The sequence below is a fragment of the Alternaria ethzedia genome, assembly GCF_023757985.1.
Source record: "Alternaria ethzedia strain BMP 0044 chromosome Unknown scaffold_29, whole genome shotgun sequence".
Classification (NCBI taxonomy): Eukaryota; Fungi; Ascomycota; class Dothideomycetes; order Pleosporales; family Pleosporaceae; genus Alternaria; species Alternaria ethzedia.
The window spans coordinates 285,466-311,366 of record NW_026056222.1 but is presented as its reverse complement, the minus strand read 5'-3'; the positions used below and the strand labels follow the sequence as shown (position 1 = coordinate 311,366).

The 25,901-nt window shown below is 52.6% G+C and overlaps 10 protein-coding genes across 10 annotated transcripts; 5 read left to right on the top strand and 5 right to left on the bottom strand.

Moving 5' to 3' along the window:
• Positions 1–1,777: 1,777 nt before the first annotated feature.
• Positions 1,778–2,326, top strand: J4E87_008839 (uncharacterized protein; the record flags this gene model as incomplete). Its single annotated transcript, XM_049380423.1, has 1 exon — positions 1,778–2,326. One exon carries the CDS (start codon positions 1,778–1,780, stop codon positions 2,324–2,326), a length of 549 nt encoding a protein of 182 aa, XP_049229920.1.
• Positions 2,327–2,634: 308 nt separating this feature from the next.
• BRO1 (bck1-like resistance to osmotic shock) lies at positions 2,635–5,804 on the bottom strand (the record flags this gene model as incomplete). Its single annotated transcript, XM_049380422.1, has 4 exons — positions 2,635–3,777; positions 3,825–4,967; positions 5,016–5,445; positions 5,524–5,804. The coding sequence occupies 4 exons, from the start codon at positions 5,802–5,804 to the stop codon at positions 2,635–2,637; spliced, it is 2,997 nt and encodes a 998-aa protein (XP_049229919.1).
• Positions 5,805–6,783: 979 nt separating this feature from the next.
• J4E87_008837 (uncharacterized protein) lies at positions 6,784–8,262 on the bottom strand (the record flags this gene model as incomplete). The annotated part of the gene is made up of 1 exon (XM_049380421.1): positions 6,784–8,262. The coding sequence occupies one exon, from the start codon at positions 8,260–8,262 to the stop codon at positions 6,784–6,786; it is 1,479 nt and encodes a 492-aa protein (XP_049229918.1).
• Positions 8,263–9,045: 783 nt separating this feature from the next.
• On the bottom strand, positions 9,046–9,681 carry J4E87_008836 (uncharacterized protein; the record flags this gene model as incomplete). The annotated part of the gene is made up of 3 exons (XM_049380420.1): positions 9,046–9,086; positions 9,140–9,407; positions 9,481–9,681. The coding sequence occupies 3 exons, from the start codon at positions 9,679–9,681 to the stop codon at positions 9,046–9,048; spliced, it is 510 nt and encodes a 169-aa protein (XP_049229917.1).
• Positions 9,682–11,381: 1,700 nt separating this feature from the next.
• Positions 11,382–12,934, top strand: J4E87_008835 (uncharacterized protein; the record flags this gene model as incomplete). The annotated part of the gene is made up of 3 exons (XM_049380419.1): positions 11,382–11,842; positions 11,905–12,757; positions 12,806–12,934. 3 exons carry the CDS (start codon positions 11,382–11,384, stop codon positions 12,932–12,934), a joined length of 1,443 nt encoding a protein of 480 aa, XP_049229916.1.
• Positions 12,935–16,062: 3,128 nt separating this feature from the next.
• On the bottom strand, positions 16,063–17,021 carry J4E87_008834 (uncharacterized protein; the record flags this gene model as incomplete). The annotated part of the gene is made up of 3 exons (XM_049380418.1): positions 16,063–16,421; positions 16,476–16,898; positions 16,955–17,021. The coding sequence occupies 3 exons, from the start codon at positions 17,019–17,021 to the stop codon at positions 16,063–16,065; spliced, it is 849 nt and encodes a 282-aa protein (XP_049229915.1).
• Positions 17,022–18,108: 1,087 nt separating this feature from the next.
• On the top strand, positions 18,109–19,402 carry J4E87_008833 (uncharacterized protein; the record flags this gene model as incomplete). The annotated part of the gene is made up of 5 exons (XM_049380417.1): positions 18,109–18,264; positions 18,318–18,422; positions 18,476–18,653; positions 18,807–18,906; positions 18,961–19,402. 5 exons carry the CDS (start codon positions 18,109–18,111, stop codon positions 19,400–19,402), a joined length of 981 nt encoding a protein of 326 aa, XP_049229914.1.
• Positions 19,403–20,071: 669 nt separating this feature from the next.
• On the top strand, positions 20,072–21,535 carry J4E87_008832 (uncharacterized protein; the record flags this gene model as incomplete). Its single annotated transcript, XM_049380416.1, has 1 exon — positions 20,072–21,535. One exon carries the CDS (start codon positions 20,072–20,074, stop codon positions 21,533–21,535), a length of 1,464 nt encoding a protein of 487 aa, XP_049229913.1.
• A 478-nt stretch (positions 21,536–22,013) lies between these two features.
• J4E87_008831 (uncharacterized protein) lies at positions 22,014–22,973 on the top strand (the record flags this gene model as incomplete). The annotated part of the gene is made up of 2 exons (XM_049380415.1): positions 22,014–22,271; positions 22,323–22,973. The coding sequence occupies 2 exons, from the start codon at positions 22,014–22,016 to the stop codon at positions 22,971–22,973; spliced, it is 909 nt and encodes a 302-aa protein (XP_049229912.1).
• Positions 22,974–23,990: 1,017 nt separating this feature from the next.
• Positions 23,991–25,226, bottom strand: J4E87_008830 (uncharacterized protein; the record flags this gene model as incomplete). Its single annotated transcript, XM_049380414.1, has 1 exon — positions 23,991–25,226. The coding sequence occupies one exon, from the start codon at positions 25,224–25,226 to the stop codon at positions 23,991–23,993; it is 1,236 nt and encodes a 411-aa protein (XP_049229911.1).
• Positions 25,227–25,901: the final 675 nt, after the last annotated feature.

Sequence of the window (25,901 nt, the reverse complement as noted above, 5' to 3'; positions counted from 1 at the left end):
CAAAGCGACCACATCGATGAGCTACTTCATGGTTTCGCCGAAAGAGGAAGCGACCAGTGGGTAATCGTATCCAGAGACTAACCACATAGGTCAAGTTGTCAACGAACCATACTGAGTCCTTCTCTATAGTACTTAATCTCTAGTCGTCGGTGAATGTTAGGAACCACAGAGTGACATCACAGCCTTGGAGGATATCTCGATGTGAGCGAAAAGTGTCAGGATTATTACGTAGTAGTCTAAGATCATTAATTAGTTGCCCTCCCTAGTAGAAATGTGAAACCGTCTCCGCATCGATGTCCTCATGTTTATCCCGTGACGTAACGCCAATCCCCAAATGTCATGTTTCAGATCGTTTCTCATTAATCGACAGGCCTTGGTGGAAACAAACTTCCGTCGTCATAGGTGATGCTTTCAGCAAGCAATGTTACCGGCCGTCGCGCCGGTACCTTGGCCTTCTGGCGCAGCGACGAAGTCGTCGCTGGTCAAGGCTCTGCTGAACATCAAACAGGCCGTCTCTAGTTGTCCGCCAGCTGTGCCATAGTACCCTGCCGGTACTACCACGTTCTCTGCCCAGTATGATGTCTTGCACTCTGTGTGGTATCCGTAGCCGTAACATTGTTGAAGGCACTGCTGTGCCATGGCGGTTGTATTCGACGAGTAGGAAGGGTAGTAGGAGCTGTAGAGGATGTCGTCGTGGGCAGCCGGCGACGGTATGTAAGATGCATTTGACCCAGTGGGCAGAGGGTCGGTGACGGTACAGGTTGCGGGGATAGGTACAATTGCAGGGCCGCCCGCCCGAGCAACTGTATTCGACGTAGGTAGCGCGGACGTCAGCGAGCAGAAGGCCGTAGCGAGGATTGTGGTTGAAGTGAACAACATGTTTACTGAAGAAGTCGATAACTAGACAACGACTGTTGGAAGGATATATATGTAGATTGAATGTGCAGGATTAAGATGCAGTTGCTGGTGGATGGCCCCACGATAATTGACGTGTTGGAAGCTGTATAAGTATTCCTGCGCCTCGCTGCATGATGCCTGTTGGTGTGATGTCAATGTGGGTAGGTGGTAGGGCCAACTCGCTCGTCAGTGTTCAGCCGCAGCGCTGTGCGTCCAACAGCATTTAGCCTGGTAACGATCGCCGCTCAAAGCCACTTTTAGTGCGACTATACCTCGCAACCTTTATCCCTCCCTCGTACGTATGCCCTCTAACAAGGGGCGATGTAACGGGCATGACCATTTACGAAGAGTTTGCTGATGCCGCATTGTCCGAGATGATGTCAAGGGCACTTTTGCTGTGACACCGGCCCATCAAGGTTGGGAGCAACGCAGGGTAATCCTGGAATAGGCCGTCTTCGTCATATTTGTTCGCTGGTGAAATGTCTCAGACCCGATGGCGCGCGCTTTATTGTGTTGGTGGTGATATTGTCGTGCGTGAGGGATGACCAGAGCCGCGGAAAGAAGCTTTACTAGAAGCGGAGGCGGTTTTCTCCGCATGGGGGAAGGAAGTGCAACTCGACACGCCACCAATATACCAACATACTGGGATCCATACCTCTCAATTGTAGCGGTCTTTCGTAGAAACGAACCTGCACAGCAGCCATGTCGACACGCAACAAACAAGGTGAGTAGTTTTAGAAGAGACTGAATTTAGGCAATGCAGGTGGTGACGACACCATCCCACACCATAATGGCGCGTTGCATCAACTTCCGAAGTCGACCATCTCACTGCGATGAGGAACATCTCAGAACCCATCATCCATCTTGAGTATCACACACCATGGCTGCGCCCCCAAAAAAATCTCTACAGTCCCTTTCCGGCAAATGGCAACTAAACAAAGCCTGCTCCGATGACTTTGCCTCAGTCCTCGCACTGCAAGGCGTCAACGTCCTAGTCCGCAAGACAGCCACCGCAGCATCCATCCATCTGAACATAAGCCAGCCCGACAACCAATACATCAAGATGGCGCAGTCAATCACAAGCGGAAAAATCCCCGGTACGACCGAAGAGTACACGTTGGACTACGAGTGGCGTACCAATAAGGACGGTTTCTTTGGTGAGGTAGCCGGAAGGAGTCAATGGGTCAGTGTTGAAGAGGGGAGGCAGACGGGCGTAGTTGATGAGGGCGAGGGTGACTGGATCGAAGGAGATAGCGACGGGAAATTGATCCACGCAGAAGGAAAAAAAGAGGGCGAGTGGGAGGCTAGTCATCTTTGGGGTTTCGAGGTTGTTGATGGAGAGAGGAGACATACGAGACGCGTGAAGATCAGCAACAACAAAGGCGAGGAACTGAGGGTGAGAATGGTGTATGACTTTGTGGGCGAATAGCTTGTCAAGCTGCAACACGCAGTGAAGGCATAGTAGCACACGCAAAAGAGCTAAGTATACCCAGAGCATTGATTGCAAGACTTCGTCTCAGTGTGGAATTATGCCAAAAGCTGATTGCGCATGTCTGATGTTTCCAACTATCTACACCTGCCTTGGCAATACACAATTGTTATCCACTGTCCGCTATTCAGAAGACCTTGCCGAATGAACTGAACCTGTAAACTAACTCCAACTCTGCGCAGCGAGACTGTCAAACAATCGAAAATGACCTGCGCCAAGACAAGGTTCTCTCTCGCGTTACATGTTCCTTATTTCCAGCCACTTAACCCTGCCCATGGGTCATTGCCATTCTGTCCTTGCGCTGGCCTCTGCTGGTTCGCATATCCGCCAGGTCCATTCGGATACCCTCCTTGGCTAAAGTGACTGTAATCTTGCTGATTGTGACTCGGTGGCGGTCCCGGGGGAGGTGGCGGTGGAACATAACCCTGTGGTAGATTGTTCTGAGGTGTACCACCCCATTGTTGTTGCTGGTTTGGAGGGGGTTGACCCCATGGCTGATGCTGCTGATGCTGTGCAGGTGGCGGGGAGAAGAATTGTTGATGTGCCGGTGGGGAGACCGGGTTGTATTGGTTTTGAACCGCGGGATTGTAAGCCGAGGAGCCCTGAGAGTTCTGGGACTGATGTGTAGGGTATTGTTGTTGGTAGCTCTCTCGACGCGGAGGTGGTTGCTGGTTGTAGCCGTTCGACGGTTGACCATAGGACTGCTGTGGCGACATGTATTGTTGCCCTGGGCCTGTGGTCATCGGGTAGCGCGGTGTGACTGGTGGTGAAGCCGCGGGGTTATAAGCAGGATGGCCAGCCCCCGAACTTGATGGGTAGCCCGGTGTAGAAGACAGTGGTGGTGGTATGCTCTTCTTGCGACCTCCACCTTGTGATACCGGCGAACCCGAAGGCTCCAAGGACATTCTCTCCATAAGGTCTTTCATCCGTTGTTGTTCCTGGTCTGCACCTTGTGTCTTGTTTCGCTCTTCAATCTTCGACAGTAGCTGTCCGCCTTCACTCCGCCTGTTGTTAACGAACGTCTCAACATTCTTCTGCAGACTTAGCACGGTGTCTTTCATCTCCGTGTAGAAGCTTTGGGCGCGCATCAAGCCAGCGACGAGGTCATTGAAACTTTGATACACTCTGCGATACTTCGTCATAACTGTGTTTCGCTGCCGCGAGAAGGCTTCGTATTTGCTCTGCTCAGATCGCACACGCTTGTCTTTCAGCAGATCGGAGTAAGTCCGGGTCAGCTCTTTCAAAAACGAAGCTTGTTTATGATTGGCTTGCAGTATACGATTTTGATGTGGTCTGAACTTCTCCAGCTCAGCTTTGAACAATTGCGACTCCTGATTCGCAATGGCTTTCTTGTTGAGGATGAGTACGTTAGAGATGTCGTCAGAGTGAACCTGTTTCAGTCAGTATACGTTATGAGGGGAAGTCGACGGCCATGTACCTTGTCTTTGAGATCCTTCAGTATCTGGGTCCTCTCCTTCTTTACAAGATTCAGCTTCCGTAGAATATCCTCGACGGCTGCTATTTGATCGGTGACTGACGGACCCTCGTCAATGTCATCATCGATAAGGTTGCCTTCCATTGGCCTAGGGCTTTTGCCCTTGCTTGCGCCTGCCTTGACCATAGCCCGGGAATATAACACATCGGCTTCATCTGTCTCACCAGCTGAACGCATCTCGTCAAAGTCGGCCTCACATTGCCTAAACGTGTTGTATAGCTGTGCGTCGCTGGTGCTCGCCTCTTGAATTGCCCCTCGATAGTTTCTGATATCGTTTCGTAATGTCGAGGTTAACCGCGAGCTAGGTTGCTGTGTCCACTCGGATCCGTACTTGGACCTCATCTTCTCGCAGACACTCTCTTCCATGTCTAATTGCTTCATACTGGCATCGAGAGAGTTCATTATCTCGGTCTTGTCCCTTTCCAGTTGTTCGAACGCAGGGCCAAATGATTGATGCCCAGCGAGCTCTTCGCACCACTTTCGAAAGTCGTTATCCACCATCATATCTTGGTCCATGCCTCCTCGCAGCACATTGAGACTGTCAGGTAGCTTGAGATAGTCGAGACTAGCGGCCATCTCGTCGTTGGCGACCTCGACACGCTCGCTCTCAGCCCGTATAAGCTTGGCCTTCTCTTCGTCGTACAGACTAGCCGATTCAGTGACGGCTAGAGGTACAATCTTTTGAAAGATATCTGGCCCGATGATTCTCTGAATGTCCTGACCCTGGTATAACTCGCTGACGGGTATCGCCTTGGCCGCAGGCATCTTGGGCACTGGTGTCAAGGCCGCTTCATTCGGAATGCCTTGGTGATAGATGAAGTCGTTGTCTTTGCCAAACTCTAGCAGCTTTTCCTGAACGTTGGTCAGGTGTTTCTTCGTCATCTCTGCGAGTATGCCTCCAGTCTCTGAAGTTAGGTTCGAGTTGGCTGGCGCGTTGTTGGGGAAGCTGTGGGCTGCTCGATTGGCGTCTTTGGCATGCGCTTCGGCGACTTGTAGCCTGCAGATGGCTGCGCCGTGAATGTTGGCGTCATCGTCAGCCAGAGCTTGATAGTACTGGGCTAGCGAAGCCATGTGGTGCGATTTGATCTGCGCGACCGTTAGTTTTGATAGCAAGTAATGCTGTGATATTCTCACCTGGCAAACCAATAGCCAGACCTTTTCGAACACAGCGTTCGTAACGTTTTCCTGCGCCCCTTCCGTTGCCTGTGTGTACAGAAAAGCGGCCTGACTGGCAAGTTTTGCCAGCAAGCCGACCTTCTTGCCGTCCGCAATCTGCTTCTCCAGAAAGACTTCTTGCGCCTGTGCCAGCATGATGGCGATCAAAGTCTTGACAGTCTCGCGACTGAGGTCGGTCGAGGGTGCGTGCAAGAAGTTCTCGTTGATGTAGGTGAACATGCCGGCGGAGGCCTGGAACGAATGGTACGAGGTTTTGAGCCCAACATCTTCGTGGCGGTTCTGGTGGGCGGCGTGACAAGATAGGACGGCTGAGATGTTGAAGATGATGCTGGCCTTTTCGTATGCGAGGGAGTACTGAGAGGTTGGTTTGTGTGTAAAGGCGTCGAACCTGACGCTGGTTAGTCTTGGGCGTACTCTTGCCTAATCCGTCTGCTTCTCAGGTGCTCCTTCCCGTTTGCCAACGTACCATGTGAAACTTATTTTGATGTGGTTCTCATCCACCGGAAACCTCAGGTCGAGCAGTTCCAGCTGCCCGTAGTATCTGTAGAGCAAATCCCGGCCTGCTGCACTGTCCTTGCCAGCGCCTCTCATATCCTGACGCAAGCGATTCAGCGTGCCACACTCCTCCGAGTAGCGCTCTGGGTCGTCGCCATACGTGGCGCGTATGTACTGCTTCAGCGGGGCTATCCAGTCGATCTCGCTGGTCTGCTTCATGGGCACCGAGATCATGGGTATTTGCGTCGTCATGGTGGGCGAAGGGTGCGCTGGGGAGGCCGCCGCTGGGCGCGCTTTCTGTAGAGGTATCGCCGCGAGGGGAGGCTCTTGGGCTCGCGGGTGTGGTGATCGGCGACAATGGCGTAGGCGACAACGTGGGAAGTGGGCTGTCGTGGGCCTCGGATGGCGCGCTAGAACAGTAGCTGCAAATGCGCGTGCCTAGTACTCTGGGATGGATATGTCGATGCTTTGCTCGCGAAGTAGCAGAGCATTCACGCAGCGGATGACGTCGCGAGAGTGTACATGCACAGCGGGACGATGCGTTGGTCGGGTAGCTCGTTCACGTAGTCAATCGTTGGCGGGTGAGCAGCCGCATGGGGCACGATCTAGTCAATCCGAGTCCTGGGAACGATTGTGATGCGGCACAGCGAAAGCTTAAATGCCCAGGTGGTAACAATGCAGACGATGTTTGGTGTCGTCGGTGAGCTCGGAGGGTGCGAGTGATGTTGGTGGGGAAGACGCAGGCACATGCATAAGCAACACCAGAGCCGCGACTTCCTCATCCACGCTCGCCTATCACACCTCCAGCACGCCACGCGAGCCAGACCGCTATCGATATGTGACTCTTCAAGCTCGTCACACCGTCGCGGAAATTCAGCGAGACGTTCAAGCCGACCCCAGCTGTGCGGCTCGCGCCGGCCAATGACCATGCAAGGAGACCGAGAGTCTCGCCTTGGTTACGCGCCCGCGATATTGGGTAGGAGAAGCTAGCGAGTGCCTCAATTCGTAAACATCTTGGGCTTCTTTCCGTGCGTCATAAACAGCGTGATATTCTACAAGCCTGAGTCGAGAGGCCAAATACTAATACTTCTATACATCATGCTCAACCAGTCTCCATATGCGCCTTGAATGCTCTCAATCGTCTTGCTGCAAACATGATAACATGAGTCGCATGGGTCGTCCCGTACGCCCGCCTTATTATACAACGTGTCCTCATATCATGAACGTAGGCTCAGCCAGATCCTCGCTTCTTCTCGTCTTCTTCCGCCTTACGCCTTTCCTCTGGGTCCAGGTGCTTATGTTGCCCAGTCAGGTTATGCCATGCGCTCTTCAAAAAGCCCTCATTCGAGTGATCGTTCCCAACACTGTTGCCATGTTGGTCCTTCATCTTTCCAGGGTTGATGACGCGTTGCGCGTTGTTGTCTCCCATCTCGTCTGCCAGCATCTCGAGAATGGTCCGCTGGTTGACGCTGAGATACTTCGGCATGTTGACCTTGAACTCAACGCGCAAATCGCCCTTGGCGCCTCGTCGGCCGGAGAGTACTTTCATGCCCATGCCAGACAATGTGACGCGGTCACCTGTTCCAGATCCAGTGGGGACCTTGACCTTGACTTCACCTTCGAGGGTAGGTACCCTGATCTCTCCTCCCAGTACAGCAGTCGTGAAGGGGATGGTGGCTGTATGAAGAATGTCCGAACCATTGCGCTTGAACTTCGAGTCAGCTGCTACGCGAATGAGGACGTAAAGATCTCCTCTCTGGCCGCGGATGGTGCCAGAAGACATGGCATGGCCCGTGAGTGGTGCGTCTCCCTCGCCGTTAACGCGCAACCGCATACCGTCTTCTACACCACCAGGGATGTCAATGGTGATGTTCTTGCGCTCCTTGACTGCTCCATCGCCGCCACAAGTGCCACAAGACGAGCCCCGGGGTATCGCAAATCCAGATCCACCGCAGGATGAGCAAGTTGCGCTCATATGGAAGCCGCCCATGCTCGTTACCCTCTGTCCAGTACCCCCACAGCTCTTACACTCTGCTCTCTTGGCACCCTGCTTCAAGCCACTGCCACTACATGTCCCGCACTCTGCCATGGGGGTAATGTGTATGTCCTTCTTGACACCCTTGGCCGCGTCCAAGAACGAGATGTTTGTCTGTACTTCGATGTTGTCGCCAACCATGATCTCTTCTTCAAACGGATTCCTTCTCCCGCCTCCGCCTCTTCCTCGTCGTCCACCTGTGAAAGCTCCGAACAGATCTTCGAAATTGATGTCCTGGAATCCGCCCGCACCCTGGGCGCCACCGAAGCCGCCAAACCCACCGAAGCCTCCTCCTCCGAACGGGTTTCCTCCCGGGCCTCCAGCGCTAGCCCCAGGGTTGAAGCCGCCATTCGCATCGAAAGCACCGGCGCCATAGGAGTCAAAGGCCTTCTTCTTTTCGGCGTCTGAGAGGATTTCGTATGCGGATTGTGCGGCGGCAAACTTCTCTTTCGCACCGGCGTCTTTGTTCGTATCGGGGTGGTACTTCTTGGCCATACCATAGTAGGCCTTCTTTATGTCCGCGGCGGATGCGTTCTTACCGACTCCGAGGGTTTGATACGGGTCGGCCATGGCGAAGGACGGGGGAGAGGCGTGGAAGAACTGTGCATGCTGTGTTAGTAACTCAACCCGGAACAGAGCGAAACCAGATGCTACGTACTCGTATTGACTGCGCATTGTGCGGTTGTTGCCTCTGTGCGATTGACGGTCTCCGCGATTGTGTTTGCGAGGCCTGCGTCGCTATACATCGTCGTTGACATTTGGCGAAGGACCTCGAGCCGGCGATGCGCACGGGAGCCACCGCCTTGAGCGGCATGGGACCAGCGAAGCTCATCCTGAAACGGTGCGGAGGTGAGTAATGACTGTATTGATACTGCTTTTCGCTATGGGCTTCGACCTGTGGTGTATAATCCGACAATCGACAACTTTTTGCGGGCACGGGCCGGTGACGCAACTTCATTGGCTGCCCTCGGCAAAGAGCGCGTCGAAGCTTCGAGAGTTTACTATGACGCGACTACGGTTTAGCAAAGCGCTCGCATAGATAAACGAACGGATGTATTTATTCTGGCTGATGCTTGCATATCCTGATACTAGCTCTGCCATTTGCCCTTGTTCGCCATGCGGAACGCACATGGCAGGCAGACATGCTATGGACTCGACGCACCGAGGCGCATCCGCTACACCCAGTCCGATTCCTGGTATTATCAAATGCTCATTGCCGATCATCCTTTATCTCTGTATGTTCCATGCTCGGGGTCGTTTGTGGACATCAGACCGACCTACGCGGTCAAACCAAGCCGTGATGCGTAACCCTTCCCTGTTCATTAATGCCCAGTATCCCAAACTCCTGTTCAATGCTTGCATGTCGTGTGTAAAAAAAAAGTGGTGGCTATCGTGCCAAAGAGGGGTATCGTCGAAGAAAGTCGAAAATGCAGCGATGTATAGGCGCGAGTGACCCAGTCACTTCCTTTGGGGTGCGAAGCGCACGCGGAACTCGTTGTCTGTGTTATGAATTAGCCTAGTCACGGTATCGGAGTATGCTCGCAATGCGTACCCTGGTGTTTCGACTTGTAGAGCCAGTCGACAATCACGTCGCTCTCTGTCACAGCCTGGGAGTTGAAGCTTTTCTTGACCGCCATACCCAGCTGGTCCTTCTGAACACGTCGTTTGCCCTTTGGTCGCGCCATGGTGGGAGACATGCGCCCAATGCCCTGGCTCAGTACGACGTGGCTGAGCGGGTTCTTGAAGCTTGACGGGCAATCGAGTCGGTAGGCTCTACGGTAGCCCTGGAGAACGGAGGGGTCTTGCGATGACCATTTGATCTATTGCGACGAGGGCGTGTTAGCAATGGAAGGCGCAGGCGTGTGAGGGGGAAAGAGTGAGGGCGCGACGAACGTTTCCTGACGAACTGAGATCGGTCGACGTTTGGCCACTGTTGGTAGAGGCATTGTCCACTTCCTTCAGGCTGCTGCCATTTAGGGCGCCGGCACCACCGTTGCGACGACCGCCCCGCGCGTTGGAGCCCTGGAGGTTCTGTAGTTTGTCCTTGAGCGACGTGTGCGCCTCGTCGTGGGCTTGGGTGCGTTTGGGCGGCATGCTGGAGGACCAATGGCGGGTTTTGACAGAGAAGGAACGATGCTGGCGCTTGCTCTGAAGGTAGATGGGCCTGTCCGTGTTTGGCCAAGGTCAGCATGCAGTGGTCGAGTGCTGGTCGCCAGCGAGATGGAGAGCAAAATGACGGCCAAGGCCCAAGCGCGCAATGACGTTGGCGCGCTTCTCGGTCAGGGTCCTCCTTTCCCTTCCCCTGCATTAGGCCATCTACCGCGAGCTCCTCCCAATCTCGACGAGATGTTCGTCCCATGATGCTTCGTCTTTGAACAAGACTGTCGCTCTATCCCCCCAACGGAATTAACGAGCATGCCTGGTGCCGTCGCCTGCTTCACGCTGTGTCGCGTATGTCGCGTGTCGCTCCGCGGCTTCCCCTCACCATCCCGGTCACGCGCGTAGTGCACCCCGAGTCGGAACCAGCTACTTGTCCATGTGCGCCGACCCACGACTCGCAGATACAACTCGATGCTGCAAATAGGCCTATTGATGCCTGAGTCTGCGCCTGATATGAAGAGAGCGGACTTCGGGCGGTGATCCCACAGTTGACCTCGCAGCTGCGCGTTTCTGACGCGCCCCATCGACTTCAACATCTAGCAGCACTTCGGCGGAAAGTAAGACTTGTAGTCATTGGGCCTTTGGACGCGCATCTCTGCAGCGTAGTCGTCGACCTCGTGAGCGCGGGGTACCAAGAGCCAGACTGGAACCGCGATAAGCGAAGGGCCACAGAACCAGGGGATTTTACCGACGTCGTTGCGAGTGGATGCCAGAGCATGGGGAAAGAGAAGATGTTGACGGAGTCGGGAAGAGCTCGGAAGCGAGGTACCCGCCTCTCACGATTAGCTCAATTCGATACCCAACGGGGACCAATGCGTAGGTATTAGACTTGAGATAAATCCGTGTCAATTCTGAGCACAGTCGAGGCGCGAAGCTAGTGCTATAGTCTGACTGTAAGGGTAGGTAGATGATACGTGCTTGACAAGCATCAAACTCCTAGAGAGCCCAGTAACGCCCACATCGACTCTGGGCCTGAATAGAACCTGCGATAAACTTTCACTTGAGTGCAAAGCAGCAACCACATTCTCGGTAAGGCGTGACATGTCTAGTGCCCAGCGACATCCCACCAGCGCCGTGAGGAATGTGTATAGTGCCAAACACTTCCCAAGATCTTGCGTAATCAACGCAATGGCACAAAGCTTGAATGTCCTACCGGTATCTTCGATGGGATGAACTTCACCTCATTCTCGTCTGCAGACACCACCACCCCGGCATCACCGCAACCTCATCTCTTTTACCTGAGATAGCATAGAGCTGCCGCTATGCCACCGCCTCTGTTTCCCAGATCCACGACTCTCATCTGTGGCCTATATAAAGAAGTCTTCTGAGGTTTCCAACCGTCCCTCCTCCATTCCTTTCTATATTATATGTCCCCAGCATATAACTTCCAGCACGTCTCACTTGATCACACCATCTCACAACGATAGCACATCGGTTTACGGTAAGACTTTGAGCCTCTTACTCTTAGATCCACCTCAAGCTGACAATTTCCTGCAGTCTCAACAACTCCGAGTACCCAAGAGCTACAAGTCATCCTGGTTGGAGAAGTCTAGTACTCTCGTGGTACAATGTCTAATCGCGATCCAGTCCTTCACGGCCAACACTCGCAGCGATTCCACAACATCAGCTACACGATGAACCCCGCGGCCAACAACTTCGCTCCAACCGGTTCTCGGCACGGCGCGCCCAGCCAGGTGAGCACCCCTTCCTCTCCATACTTGGAGGCAAGGACTCTCAACCTGGAAGAGGGGCATGCAAAGATACGCGCAGACATCGACACTCTCCAAGAGATGTACCATGGCCTCTCATTGTCCGTCGACAAGCTCAAGAAGGGCGGTTGGCCGGTACATGTTGGCCCATTCCAAGAGGTGGATGTACAGAAATCACACCAAAGCGCCGTAGAGTTCGGGATCGAGCTGGAGAAACTTAAGGAAGAGGTTCAGGGATCTGTAAACGGTGGCGCTGACGTACAAAAGGTGAACAGCAGTACACCTCCCCATCTCAGGACTTCCAGCGATACCAGCAGCGGTACAGTCAAGACATCTCTGCCTCCGCATTTGCGAGGTAAAAAGCTCGAGTCTACCAATGGCCAAGTGTGAGTGTATCCTTAGATGCATGGACGAGTTTTGGAGTTACTTGAAGCTGACAAGGACAAAGTACCCGCACCACCAACACCCATCAAGTCGATGTCGTCTCCAAGCAGATCCCCACACCTGCTTTAAGCCCACCTGCTTCACCACTAATTGCCGTCCAAGATCCCGCCCTGTCCATCGAAGGCGTTTCTCTGGATGCAGCGTGGAAGCCTTACCATCTTACAACCCTGCCCGCGTTCTCCGGTCAACTTTCCACAGGAAACGCCACCGTCACGTTCCATCCTGACTTCCTCGCCAACACTTTGGGTGGAGCTTCCTGGTCACCTGGCCTGCGTTTCGTCTCAGGCAAGGGTCCATGCATGCTGAAGAATCGTACATACTACCAGCTCGATCCGAAGAATGAGCCTTACCTGCCCAAGGCGCCTGGCGACCACGGTGCAAAGCTCACTGCCTTCTTCAACAAGGCCCCAGAAGAAGAATACGGCGATCTACTTGACGAAGACTCCAACTCGTACGAGGATGTGCCCATGTTCGTTCTCGTCGGAAAGCGCTATATGTACTACGGCAATTATTCGCAGACACGCTGGTCGGATAAGCTGGACTATGACACCATGACGGCTAGAGTACCTCAATACGTCAAGGAATACTGGGCTGAAGAGCTCACCTCATCGACGCGCGAGAAGTGGGTTACCGAAGAACTCAAGAAGCATTTCTTTCGCAAGCCGGAGTACAGCGGCCGTCTCTTCGCTGCACCGGATCACGAAACCACTGTTGACTCTGAGGAGGAGGTTGTGCTCACAAAGCAACTGACCAAAGACGTGCGCAAGTACGTTGAAGAGCTCCGTGAGTGGGAGCGTGAGGCCAACATGAAGACCGCTATGATCAAGAAGCAGTCTATCCTTGAGGCGTTTGACGCGGTAAGTCATGTTGAATTGTATGAGTAGTTCAAAGCTAATCGATTACAGTCTGATATGGATGAGGCGCCTGCACTTCGCCTGTGGTGGGAGTACCTTGAGTGCGTTGACTGGAGGAAGGACTTCTACGAGCTCCTTGTCACGCTCCAAGAGCGCAACGCCAATTGCTACTTACAGTAGTTCGATCTGGCGCATGCCTGGTTCAAAAGACGAGGTGACTGTCTATGGGAAATGAGCACCTGGTTGGAAATTTACGATCTGCAGCAGCTCCGAGTCTGGCTGATGATATCACACATCTCTTCGGCATCTTGCGAAAAAGTATTTGTGGTGCCGTGCATCTACTGGCTACTGAGGAAGTGGGAAAGGCAGGGTCTGCGTACCTCTCGGCTTGAGCTCTCGTGCCCTTTGTCGTTCTGGTTTTTGTCTTGCAATTTTGGCTATTGAGCACATATGAGGGGCTCGGAACACACTATTACGGGTGAAGGAACTAGGTATTGCATAAAAGTGTTCTCTCTATTATCAATTCCTTCTCGCACATTGGTTCACGACTCTGTTAATACATGGACAGCGACTGACAGTCCAGCTTCAGCACACCCGGGGCAACAGCTGCGATACATCTAGGCGCTTGCCATGTGCTTGAGCAATTCTTTCCGGACCTGGCGCTCGGATCAGATTTCATCTATTCATCCTGACTTTATGTTCAGTATAGCGTCCCGCGAGACGTGAATGCTTATCTGACGGTGGGCATCCATGCATCACGCTATTGAACACTCTATCGTCTTGTCAGGCGACCAGATTAGCTCCACAATCCTTCCATCACTCCAATCTGGCCTTTCGTCTGCTTCTACCAGCGAAGAAGACGACATATGCTGTTACGAAATCATGCCCACTGTTCACAGTTCCTGTTGCGCCAAACGAGCAGGTCCAGCCTGGAGCTGACACGCTATACATATGGCTAAGGCCCTCGACCAGGTTTTCGTTCGGCTCAGCGTATTCGATGGGTCTATATTGACCGGGCGCTCCGTACATCTCACGATTCATTTGAATGACCACACATAGCAGACCCCACCGTGACGTAGTGTGTTCTGACTACCCATGCATAAGCGAGATATGGTCTTCTCTCCAGCCAGCGGCTCTTCAAATCAGTACCGTATACTAATACTTTCACACTCAGGTCTTTGCTACACTTTGCGCGTGCAGCCCATTTTCACAACCCTTGTGATGCTGTCGCTAACGAACCCGATGAGATACTCAAGCTCTGAGCTTCATATCTTATGGTCGAACAAGCAGCGGCCATGTGTGATCAAGATCATCCTAAATTATAGATGACCCACACCTCATATACAAGCATTCAAGTCATGGGCACACGCTACCGATTTCCCCGCGAAATGTGACCTCCGGCTATTTACACCCCTGCGCACTTCATCTATGCATTCCCCCAACGGCTGTCTGCTCCGTTAAGACTACCACAAAAGTCGAACGTGCTTTTTCGCACCATTGGCCCATTGATCGGATTATGCAGTATCCCTCAGATCTGGCCCGGTCGCACAAACTCCTCTAGAGGTCGAGATGCCATGCGGCTGTGACGGACCAAGCATATGGACTAGTATCACACATCAATCTATGGTACGCGTGGGAATTTGCCTCTATGAGGCAACACAATACCCGGTTTCCTCACGCGATACGCGCTGGTGTGGCTTACGGGGCAAACGGAAAGTATATGAGAGGGTGCACTCTCTGCTTGTACCACCGCCCATCTTTGCGCATCGACTTGCTATCTAATATCGGTCCCTCTAGTTTGCTCTACAACATCATAATGAAGTTCTACACGGCGTTGACGGCGGTTGCTTCCTTGGTTGCAACTGCGACCGCTCATGGAGGAGTCGATCAGTATATTGTAGGAGACACAACCTACCAAGGGTACATCACCTTCTCACACGCACTCTTCCCATGTACTGACAATTCCAAGATGGTCACCGTACAACTCAGCTTCAGGTCAAAAGTCCATTCAGCGACAGTACTCGACCTACGACCCCATGTACATCAAAGATCTCTCAGTACGACCCTACAAAAGCGTACATCAACCAAAAGCTCACTTACTCTAGACAGTCAACATCCGCTGCAACAATAACGGCGCTCTCGGTACAGGCATGACTGGCACCATTGCCGCTGGTGCCAAATTGAAGACACACTGGAAGCAATGGACTCACAGGCCGACTTCTCTTCTTGTATACATGGCCAAATGTCCGGGATCTTGTGACAGCTTCGATGGAGCTGGTAAAGTGTGGTGTAAGTACGCATCCCTCGAGTGGACTGCATCTCTAACAGGACCGTGATGTAGTTAAGATATATGAGCAAGGCCTCATATCAGGTACAGAAAACTCCGGCATCTGGGTAAAATCTTCCATGTACGAACTGCGTGTGAGACATACACTGACTTCGTACACCGTTATTTTAGGCAGGTGATGCCATCCTCGACACTCTTTATGCCACAATCACTATCCCGGCTACACTTGCAGCAGGTGACTACTTGATCCGTCATGAGCTCATCGCTGTGCATCAGGCGAACAACCCGCAATGTGAGCCAGTTCTCCACATTGCCATATCGATGCTCAAGCTGATACTCTGTAGTCTATCCCGAGTGCGCTCAATTCACCGTGACAGGATCGGGAACAGCCTCTCCTCCTGCGTCAGCGCTCGTTTCTTTCCCAGGCGCCTATACTGGAACAGAGCCCGGTATCGCTTTCAACATTGACTCCCCTGAAGCCAAGCAAGCAACCACTTATCCTGTCCCTGGCCCTGCTGTTTGGGATGGAAGCAGTTCTGCGCCCGCGCCGTCTGCTGCACCCACTGCTGCACCGATTGCCACAGCCTCACCCACTACCATGATGACCAGCGCATCTGCTACGCCCACAGTGCCGGCTGCGCCCATATGCGAAGTAGCGAAGTATGGGCAGTGTGGCGGGAAAACCTATAGTGGATGTACAGGCTGTGCGAGTGGGTCGACGTGCAAAGCCAACGGCGATTACTACAGTCAGTGTGTTTAGACTCAGATAGCGCGTTACGGTCACGTCAAATAGTGGTTGATGCCTCAGCAGAAATACAGCAGACCTCGGGAATAAGTGATTTCGGTTTTGGCCAGCATGACATCATTAGTGACAATCTAACCCGAAGGGGTATACCAGTCACAATCTTGGCAGGGGTTCGTCCCCCTTCCAGATTATGGTTCTCTGATCGTTCAACTCACATCATCCATGTTAAATCCGTTTTCAATACTTCAGAATTTGCTCGTTGATTCAGTCGGATGTCTAGCTACCCAGCGCCAAGACCTTCGCCAGGACATCATCGTCGCTTAATCCGTCTCCCTTGATAGTTGCATATGCCGGCGCAAGCACAGCCTTCTCGATCTCTGTGTATTTTCCGTCGCAGGCAAAGATGAGGTCTCCGTGACGAGACTTGTCTACCATCAAGTAGGCCGCTGCTCGGGCAACGACTGAAGTAGGCTGGCAGTTGTACGAAACCGCATCTAGCAAGCCTTTCAAATCGGGCAAGACCTGAGTTGCCGTCCATGAAGGGGCGAGAGTGTTGACGCGAATAGGCAGACCGGCAGCCTTCACCAACAGCGCGAAACTCCTACCAAAGCCTAGAACACCCGCTTTGGCCGTCGCTGAGTCGTGCTGTTAGTCGGAGATTCAAACGTGATCGACGAACTGTTACTCACAATAATCAACTGCTCGGACGGGATGCAAGCCGGTGCTGGACCCCATGATGACAATGGACCCCCCCTCGGCCTGGCCCTTCAGATAATGGGTAGCGAGTGTCACGGTCCTGACAACACTGTCCAGATTGATGTCCAAGGTGTCATCATTTGGTTCCTTGGGGTCACCGTTCTCATCGACTTCGAGAGCCAAGTAATTTGCGCGTGGCCCAATTCCAGCATTCGCAAATACAAAGTCAACACGACCGTGCTTTTCTTTCGCGGCCTTGAATAGTTTCGTTAGATCGCTCCAGCGCCTGACGTCGATTTGGACAAAGTGACAGTCAGCCACAGACGCCGGTGGTGCCTGAATATCACCAGTCACAACTAGTGCGCCTAGAGAGAGCAGTAGCTCTGCTGTGGCGAGGCCAATACCAGACGACCCACCTACGGCATTGTCAGTGTTCTGGAACCTGAAAGTTGATTGGGCCGAATCAAGGTACCTGTTATGACGGCGACTTTGCCCTGAAATCCCGTCAGGTCAGAGTCTTGGATTTGGAACGATGCCATGGCGGAGCTAGGTATGGTGAGAGTAAACAGATGGAAGTTTCAGCAAAATACAGAAAGGAAGAGGATAATATGCAGACATAATCGGGGCCCTTGCGCATCAGCTCGAGCTCATGCAAGAGCGCACTGATTTGGAACAGTCATGGGCTGGCATTGTGAGGCTACCCGTGTTCTGGGCCCAGAAACATCATCTCAAACGAAATCTGAGAAGCTGCCGGAGATTTACAAGGAACACAGCGAGCTCGGGAGGGACTTCGTACGGGGCCCGTTTTTTTCACCGCAGGGAAGGATTCCGCTCGTAGCAAGCCAACCGCGACCTTGAAGCTGCTCAATCAACATCGAAACACACTCGCGCGACTACGCATCTATCAGCCAAGATACGAGGCGTGATGGTAATCGCCTGAACCAGATGACCACCCAACTTTACTGCCGTCTTGGGACGAACATTTTCTAATCAGGCAGTCTGAGCGTGGCGCCGGCCAGTGTTGGAACCGAGCCCATGGGCGGACCAGCTGTAAGACCCACTTAAGCTAGCAACGGCCCGACAGGGGAAGAAAATCACGACACCTGCCACAGTGCCACCCATGTACCGGTCACTAGGGGTCACCAACGCCTCACGGGTACTCCGACGATTTAGATGGATAGCAAGTCTGGTACGCATAAGGCTTCTTTGATGCGGGTAGCTCCTCTTCACGACGCCGCAGCCCATAGTGGGGCCATGCTACATTGATGCTCGCTTCCACAAAGCAAGGTGTCGGAGAAAACGTAAACGATTCGGACCACGCGGCAGTCCTATACACTAAGCTATTCCCGAGGGCATCCTCCGCGGATAGTTGACACATTAGATCTGATCTAGACGAAGCCCTTTACGTCTAGCGCCCGCGACCTTAGGACGTAACACGAGGCCCTGTTTGCACGGCTCACGATCCACGACATGAGTCGACAGAAAATTGGGGTTCTCCTGTGGTACAGTGGTAGAGATGAAACGTCCAATATATGTCATCCGGCGAGCTGCCACCGGTCTCATGTTCGTCATCTGCTTGCTACATTTCTCGGTCTCTGATACGTTTGTCAACATTGCGCAAGGAACATGACGACTGTCGAAGTGGCCAGAGATGGAGTGGCGTTGTTGTACTGCGCAATCATATTGCTCGTGTTGAGTTGGATCGTCTTCTCCATGAGAGTCGGGGTACGGATGTGGAGGAAAGCGTGGGGCATGGATGACTACTTCATGCTCGTCGGAACTGTAAGTACCCAGCACCATCAGCATGGGATAAGCCAACTGATAGTTCGCTGCAGATTCTCTTCTCAGTGACAGCTGCTCTTTGCATCGTCTGTTGTCACTATGGCTCTGGACAGTTCGCACGAGAGCTGCCCACGGTGACAATATCCAAAGGAACAAAGGTACATACTCCCTATCTACGAAATGCTATAGACTCCATACTCACTGTGTTCAGCTCTTCTACATCGCAGAGTACTTCTACGCAGTCAGCGCCATGTTCGTCAAGATCAGTGTTGCAGTAGCGCTTCTGCGCATCGCTGTTGGTCGTCGCTTCTTCACGTGGGCTTTATGGGCGCTGATTGGTGCTACCATGGTTGCTGCTTTAGTCTTCTGCATAGGAATTGCAAACATCTGTGAGTTGACTTGTTCTACAAGTAGGAAATATCGTCGCTAACGTTTTGCCGGCCATCCGATCAACACGCTATGGGGTGAATCTAATGGCACCTGCAACCTTCAACTCAATACCAACGTCAGTCTGTTCTACTCGGCCATCGAGATCACTGCAGACTTTAGTCTCTCGATCATGCCGGCTATTCTGCTTTGGAATGTCCAGATGAAGGGAGCTGTGAAAGCTTCAGTTGCTGTCATGCTTGCGCTCGCTTCTTTGTAAGGCCTTGACGATCCCCCATGCTATGGTATCAAGAACTAATCCTGACTCAGTGCCTCATGTGCTACCATCGTCCGCCTCAAGTACCTCACACTCTACAGTGACCCTGGCGAGTTCATGTACAGTACGGGCAAAATCGGCTTCTGGTCCTTGACCGAAGTCGGCATTGGCCTCATCGCCGGTTCGCTACCTCCTCTTCGCCCTCTCCTATCCCTGCGCATTAGGGTATCCGCCGGCTCCAATACTCCTGCTGCATCTGGCGGACAAGCATACCAATCTGGAATAAACAATCGGCAGCCCACCTCGCGCTCCCGCGTGATAGCCATGGACACGTTCCAGACCTTGGGCGACAACGACGAGGCCGATAATAGTGATGGAGACTCTCAGAAGAATATCATAAAGGAGACGAAGTTCACAGTAACTTCGGTCATTGCTGGAGGTCCTCGAGACCCGGGGCCTATGGCTTGGGATCGTAAGGAGGGAAGCAACGTCTGAGACTGCTTGCTTATGATGAGAACATAGTAAAATGAGCACGAGTCTTAGGTAGTGATAGCGAACGCGGTAGACTCATGATATACCTAGGTACTTTGTACACTTATCAGAGCCGGCGTGGAAAAGTGCAGGATAGACGTGTGACGGCTGCGGAGAAGGTTCATATCTGAACCACCGGCTAGACCAGAGATATCTCGGTGTCTTCCAAGCTCATGGGTTGTGTTGATCGTACGTTCTACGTTCGAACGGGAACCGTAGACCTATGTAGTCCGCCCAGATAGTGCACCTCGGCGTAGTTGCTATGTGTGGTTGTGTATTTGCCGCTGGCTCGATAGAGGCATCAGTATTATCCTAGCAACAGGAAAGTTCTGCTCAAACAACAGCTGCAGGCCGGTTACTAGACAATATCTCAGGCGTGTGGGGCGTGTAGATAATTTGTCGTTGAGTAAGAAGTCTTGGCAGACGGTCTCTTGTATTACCTAAAGAAGTTAGTAGAAGCGAAGTGAGTGAGTTGTTGGCCGTCGCAAATGATCGTGAAGGTCATAAGAACGCGTGTAGGGCGTCTAGTTTCGGCGATAAGCGTGCTAGCTACGTCAGGCCGCCTCAACCCGAACCCCACCACTTTGACCTACACGGCAGTCGAAAGCAGCAGCACAATCCCCACGATACATAATGAAGGTCGCCACGGTATCCAGACGCTGCTTGTCAGCTCCACGCAACCTCGTACCCACTCTTCCGCGACACGCCCCAAACCCTCGACGACCGTTCTCTACTACACGACCAGCGTCCTCCGAGATGGATACAGCAGCATTTGGCGAACAGCACATTGCAAAGGGCATTGGCCGCCTCACCAAGCATGTCTTTGAAGACGGAAAGGGCACATTCATCACCACGGACAAGGGCGTCAAGCTGCTTGACATGACGGCCGGCATTGGTGTTGTGAACCTTGGTCACTGCCACCCCAAAGTCAGCGCTGCCGCAGCGGCACAATGCAACAAGATCACACACGCCCAAGTCAACATTGGCTTCAGCTCCGCACAGATCGCTCTTCTCAAAGAGCTGATTCCGATACTTCCCCACGAATCGCTCGATACCGTCTTCTTCTGGAACTCGGGTGCAGAGGCCGTTGAAGCAGCCGTCAAACTTGCCCGTGCCGCGACGAAGAAGCCGAACATCATCGTCATGCAGGGCTCATACCACGGCCGCACGAACGCGACAGCCTCGATGACGCGATCCAAGACTATTTACGGCGAAGGCCATGGACCTCTGATGGGTGGCGTCTTTGCGTCCGCATTTCCGTACTACAGCCAGTTCGGCATGTCTCCAGACACACCGAAGGAGCAGCTCGTGAGCCAGGCACTGCTCCAATTGAAGCTTACCTTGCAGCAGCAGACGTCTCCCGCAGATACTGCAGCAGTCATTCTGGAGCCCGTTCTTGGTGAGGGAGGTTATGTCCCAGCACCACCCGAGTTCCTACACGGCGTCAGGCAGATTTGCGATGAGCACAACGTCCTTTTTATCGCTGACGAGGTCCAATCTGGTATGGGCCGCACGGGACACATGTGGTTTGTGCAGGAGTCTGGTGTACGACCAGACATTCTCATCTTCGCAAAGGGCATTGCGAACGGGTTCCCTCTATCCGGTATTGCGAGCAGTAAGAAGCTCATGGATCTCCAAAAACCAGGATCCATGGGTGGCACATATGCGGGTAACGCAGTCGCATGCGCCGCCGCAACAGCCACAGTCAAAGCATTCCACGAGGAGAAGATCCTGGACAATGTCGCCGCGCGCTCCAAGCAGATCTTCTCCTTCCTCCGTGATCTCAAAGCTTCTGGCACCAAGGCCGGTAACTTGATCGAAGATGTTCGCGGATCGGGTCTCATGGTCGGTGTCCAGTTTGCAAACCCAGAACTACAACGCGACTCATCGAATACTGCTGCACAACATGCTCAGAGCCAGCCACAAATTGCGCCCAAAATTGTGCAGGAATGCGTCAAGCGAGACATGCTTCTCCTCAGCACTTCGGTGTTCGACGTACTGAGATTCATTCCGCCACTCACAATCAGCGAGGAGGAGCTGAGCCAGGCTTGTAACATCTTCAAGGAGTCCCTGGAGGCTGTCGCGAAGGAAATGTAAATGTCTTGGGCTTGTTGATATGATGCACGCCATGTTGGGAAGTTAAGATCGATTTTTTCTAGCAGATATATACCCTTTTTCGCGCTTTGATGTGCGGCCAGTCACAGAACAGTCACTCAGTTATTGATGCATCCTTTGCTTGAACGATGCGACGGAGCTGCGACCGGATAGAAGTTGGGCAGATCGATCCCGTAAGCCGCCTCGCGTTCGCTGTTCGGAAGGCCGAACACCAATCAGCGGCGTTCGTCTCAGCTGCTGCCAGAAGCGAGCGAACAACCCGCCGACTCGCAAGGGTCGCGGTGCGCAACACCATGTGTACGAGCAATACTAAGCAGAGCTGGATTTCGCATATGTCAATAGACATAGCAGAACAATTTGTTCATAAAAGATGCAAGAATCACTCAACTCTCAATCGAACACAGTCGCAACCTTCTTCCCTTTCTCCTGTTCATACTAAATAATATCCGATTAGCCCTCAATGGCTCTCAGAGCAGTCCTCATCACAGGTGCGACTGGTAAACAAGGTGGTTCAGTCGTTGATGCCCTGCTCAAATCGGACGCACCATACGAAATCCTAGCAGTCACCCGGGACGCCCAGTCGTCATCCTCCCAGAAGCTCGAAAAGAAGTCGTCGAGGATCAAACTCGTCACTGGAAATCTCGATGCAGCCGACGAGATGTTCAAGGCAGCGAGAAAGTCCACCAAGATGCCCATTTGGGGAGTCTTTAGTGTTCAGGTGAGCATGTTTCCTGCAACGATAGTCAAGCTTTGCTGAACCCTCGTACAGGCGCTCGGAAAGAATGAGGAGAAGCAAGGAAAGGACCTTGTAAATGCATCTATCAAGAACGGTGTATCGCACTTCGTCTTCTCTTCCGCGGATCGAGGCGGTGCAAAATCAGACTCGGATCCGACAACCGTCCCCCACTTCATCACGAAACATAATATCGAGCAACACCTCTTCTCCGAATCCAGGAAAGGCAACATGACATATACCGTACTACGACCCGTAGCATTTTACGAGAATCTGACTCCAGATTTCTTCGGCAAGGTGTTTACAACGAGTTGGGCGATCAAGCTGCCAAAGGAGAAACCTCTACAACTTATCAGTACTAGTGACATTGGGTTCTTCGCCGCCCAAGCGTTCCTCAAGCACGATACTTCGGTATACCAAAACAAGGGTATGTCGCTAGCAGGGGACACACTTTCGTTTGAACGATTCAAGGAGACTTTTGGAAAGAGCACGGGTGAAAAGCTTCCGATGACGTACCGGTCTGTCGCGGGGGCGCTGTGCTGGATGTCGAAAGAGCTTGGGTACATGTTCGATTGGTTTCGCGAGAAGGGGTTCGGTGCAGATATTGAGGAGTGCAAGAGGATGCATCCGGAGATGAAGGAGTTTGAGACTTGGCTCAAGACGGAGAGCTCGTGGAAGAAAGGCTAAAGAGCAATGGACGTAGACGTGGGATGGCAAACTTGACTTATCCAAACACATAATATGTTCCTAGTATGAATTGTAGTACATTTCGATCACTCGTAAACATCATCGAAACTCCTCCGATAGCAAGAGTAGGGAGCAACACATACTACTCGGTCGACCTTCGTTTCACTTCAAAGTCTCGACGCTTCTCGTCCAGCTAACTCCATTCCTTCCTCACCGTCAACAAGTACGCACCATCCTTCTCCTCCCCTGCCGCCATTGCCGCCAATTGCCGCCTTGAAGTTAGCTTTCGCGTACTCTATAACTTCGGCATCGAAACTTCCAGGCTGGAGCCATACAGCAGGAATTCCAGCCTCCTTCGCCTCTTTGAGCAATTGCTTCGTCACTGTAGGTGGCGTAATGACCGACAGAGAATAGCTGGATGCTGGTGGGTCCTGAAGAGCTGTCGGCGACGGCACGGTTGTGTGGGCACGGTTCAAGATGGTAACACTCGGGCTTCGCGGGTTCAAAGGCGTTGCGGGGAGGGAGTGCTGGAGATACCAAGCGAATACTGTGATATCGTGTTAGAGATGATAAGATCCAGGTAACACTGGGAGAGGACATTCTAGCGTACTCTTATGTCCGTATTTGTGTGGGTCGGAAGACGCGCCAGCGACAGCAAAGCGTGGGCTTGAGAAGAAAACTTTCAGGGCAGCCTCCATTTCTGCGTCGCGCTTTTGACCTCGCGTGGTCGGCATCTGAACGTTCTATATATCGGACGGTATGCGTTTTACTTATGAAGAGTTGCATTGTCCTGGTGAAAGGTACTAGGCTAGGTGGTGCCTTATCGATAACGTTCTATAGCCGAGGCACGCGTCACGTCATCTTCTGCACTTGCATTGGTGGCATCATCGGTACGCGCGCCGTTTTGCTCCTGCGTTTTTCAGCATGCTCACACCATGAGATTACGTGGTACTCTCTGACAATGCGCGTCAGTTCTGGGTTTGCATTGTTCCTACGTCTATCGAATTGATAAGGACACTAACATATTCCAGCGGCAAAGCGATGTGAAAGCTCCAAGGAGACGCGCGGGATCTCGACACTCATCAAAGACTCGTGGATTGAGTCATTTCTCTGCCACTCCGCCTTTCTTTCCCCTCTTGGACCTGCAACATTGAGACCCTCACTCCACTCTTCGACGCTTCCTTCGCTTCTTTGCTCCTCCATACCTTGTTCCTCGTCCTGAAATTCCTTGGCTTGCTCTGCTTCCTTCACCATCTCGGCCGCTGCGGGAGCTCGGAGCACAGGGTGTTCCTTGTTGGATATATCGATTACTGCCAGCAGATCTCCCTTTCGCGTTCGCGGATAATCATCGCATGCGCCCTGCCACTGTCCGGCTCCGACAGCCTCGTGTGCAAGCCGCTGCAGCTGCAGTGTATCGTTTGTGACCCACTCGATACTGGAAAATGGCTTCTTCCGCTGCAAACGCGCAGTTACAGACGGCAGACAGGCAGCGATAAGCATAATTAGGCCTCCGATGGAAAACATTAATATAAGGCCGAGCACGTTGAACGAAGTATAGGAGTCACTTCGGATCTTCTGACTACCACAGAGCGCTCGTGCTTCCGGAGACGTGGGCGCTGAAAAGAATGGCACAGCCTCTGGGACAACTGGACCGGTCGCTTGGTCGAGTATGGCTCGTTGTAAGTCGGCCATCGTGAATTTGAACCAATGCTCCAGTTCCAGCTCCCACTGATTGTCTGGTAAACCACCCTGCCCACTATCTGAGACATAATCACTCGCGAGAAGCGATCCGCCCTTGAGCTGTTTGACGAGTTCATGGAAGCCACCTGCCATATCTCTGATGGCGCGTAAGGACCAAAGGAATCTCTCAGAATCTTTGGGCTGTGGAAAGAGTGTTGAGGAGGCTATTCTTGTGGCCTCAAATATACCATTCAGCGGCGTACAGTTTTCGACTTCTTCTAAGGATGGCCGGCAAAACTGGTATTGCTGAACACATGCTAGTGCTCTGATTGGCAGCTCGGTAGCATAAGAAGTCTGGTTCCCAAACTTCTTACCGCGGTTGACCACCTTGTCCAGAGCTTCAAACCATAAGTCGGTGACGGGTTCGAGATACCTGATATCCTTCATCTGAAGGAAGTACACACCGAGGTCTGCGTCAGGAACTTCCAGTTCCTGGATTGGCCGCCAGGCATCGTTTGAAAAGACTTCGTCGTTGTTGATAACGTTGTAGCGTGTGACGGCACTTGTACGCATGCTTAGTTGTAGAAGTATTTGATCGACGAGAAGGACTTACGAAACCGAGTACTCGCTTCCCAAAGGTCCTCGATGAGTGTTCGCATCAGCAAATTGAAGAGTGCATTCAAGGTCGTTGCTTTCACAGAAACCTTCATTATAGTATCCATACAGGAACTGAACACTCCAATGGGGTTGCGTTGAATTTCTGTATGTGTACCCCTCGCTGCGTATTGGGGCACATTCGTTAACGGTTCGATAGAGAAATCTTGAGGAAGGCGGCGAATTGATACCCAGATCAGAGTGACTATCCAGGAACCCGGAATCCAAACGGAGGGCAGCTGTCGGAGAATGACATATCTTGTTCTTGCCCGGGAAGGGGCAGGAAATGCCAGTCGTGACCGTCACAGGGAGAGTATCTCGGACGAATTTGCGGCAGCTATCTGCTGACCCAGACTTCCTATAGCAAACTGACTCGTAGTTGGCGCTTGCTCTGGTCCTACTGGCAATATACGATTGAGCTACGCGGTAGTTCTGTTCGGTGAACAGGGAACTGTTCAACGTAGCGCACCTGTCACCAACGAGAAGAACCTCGCCACCCCTCGTAGTGGCTACTCGCGAAGAGAACACTCCGGCTGTGCTGAAAGCGCAAAAGGTCGCTAAGCTGAGGACTAGTGGTAATGACACCGATCTGAG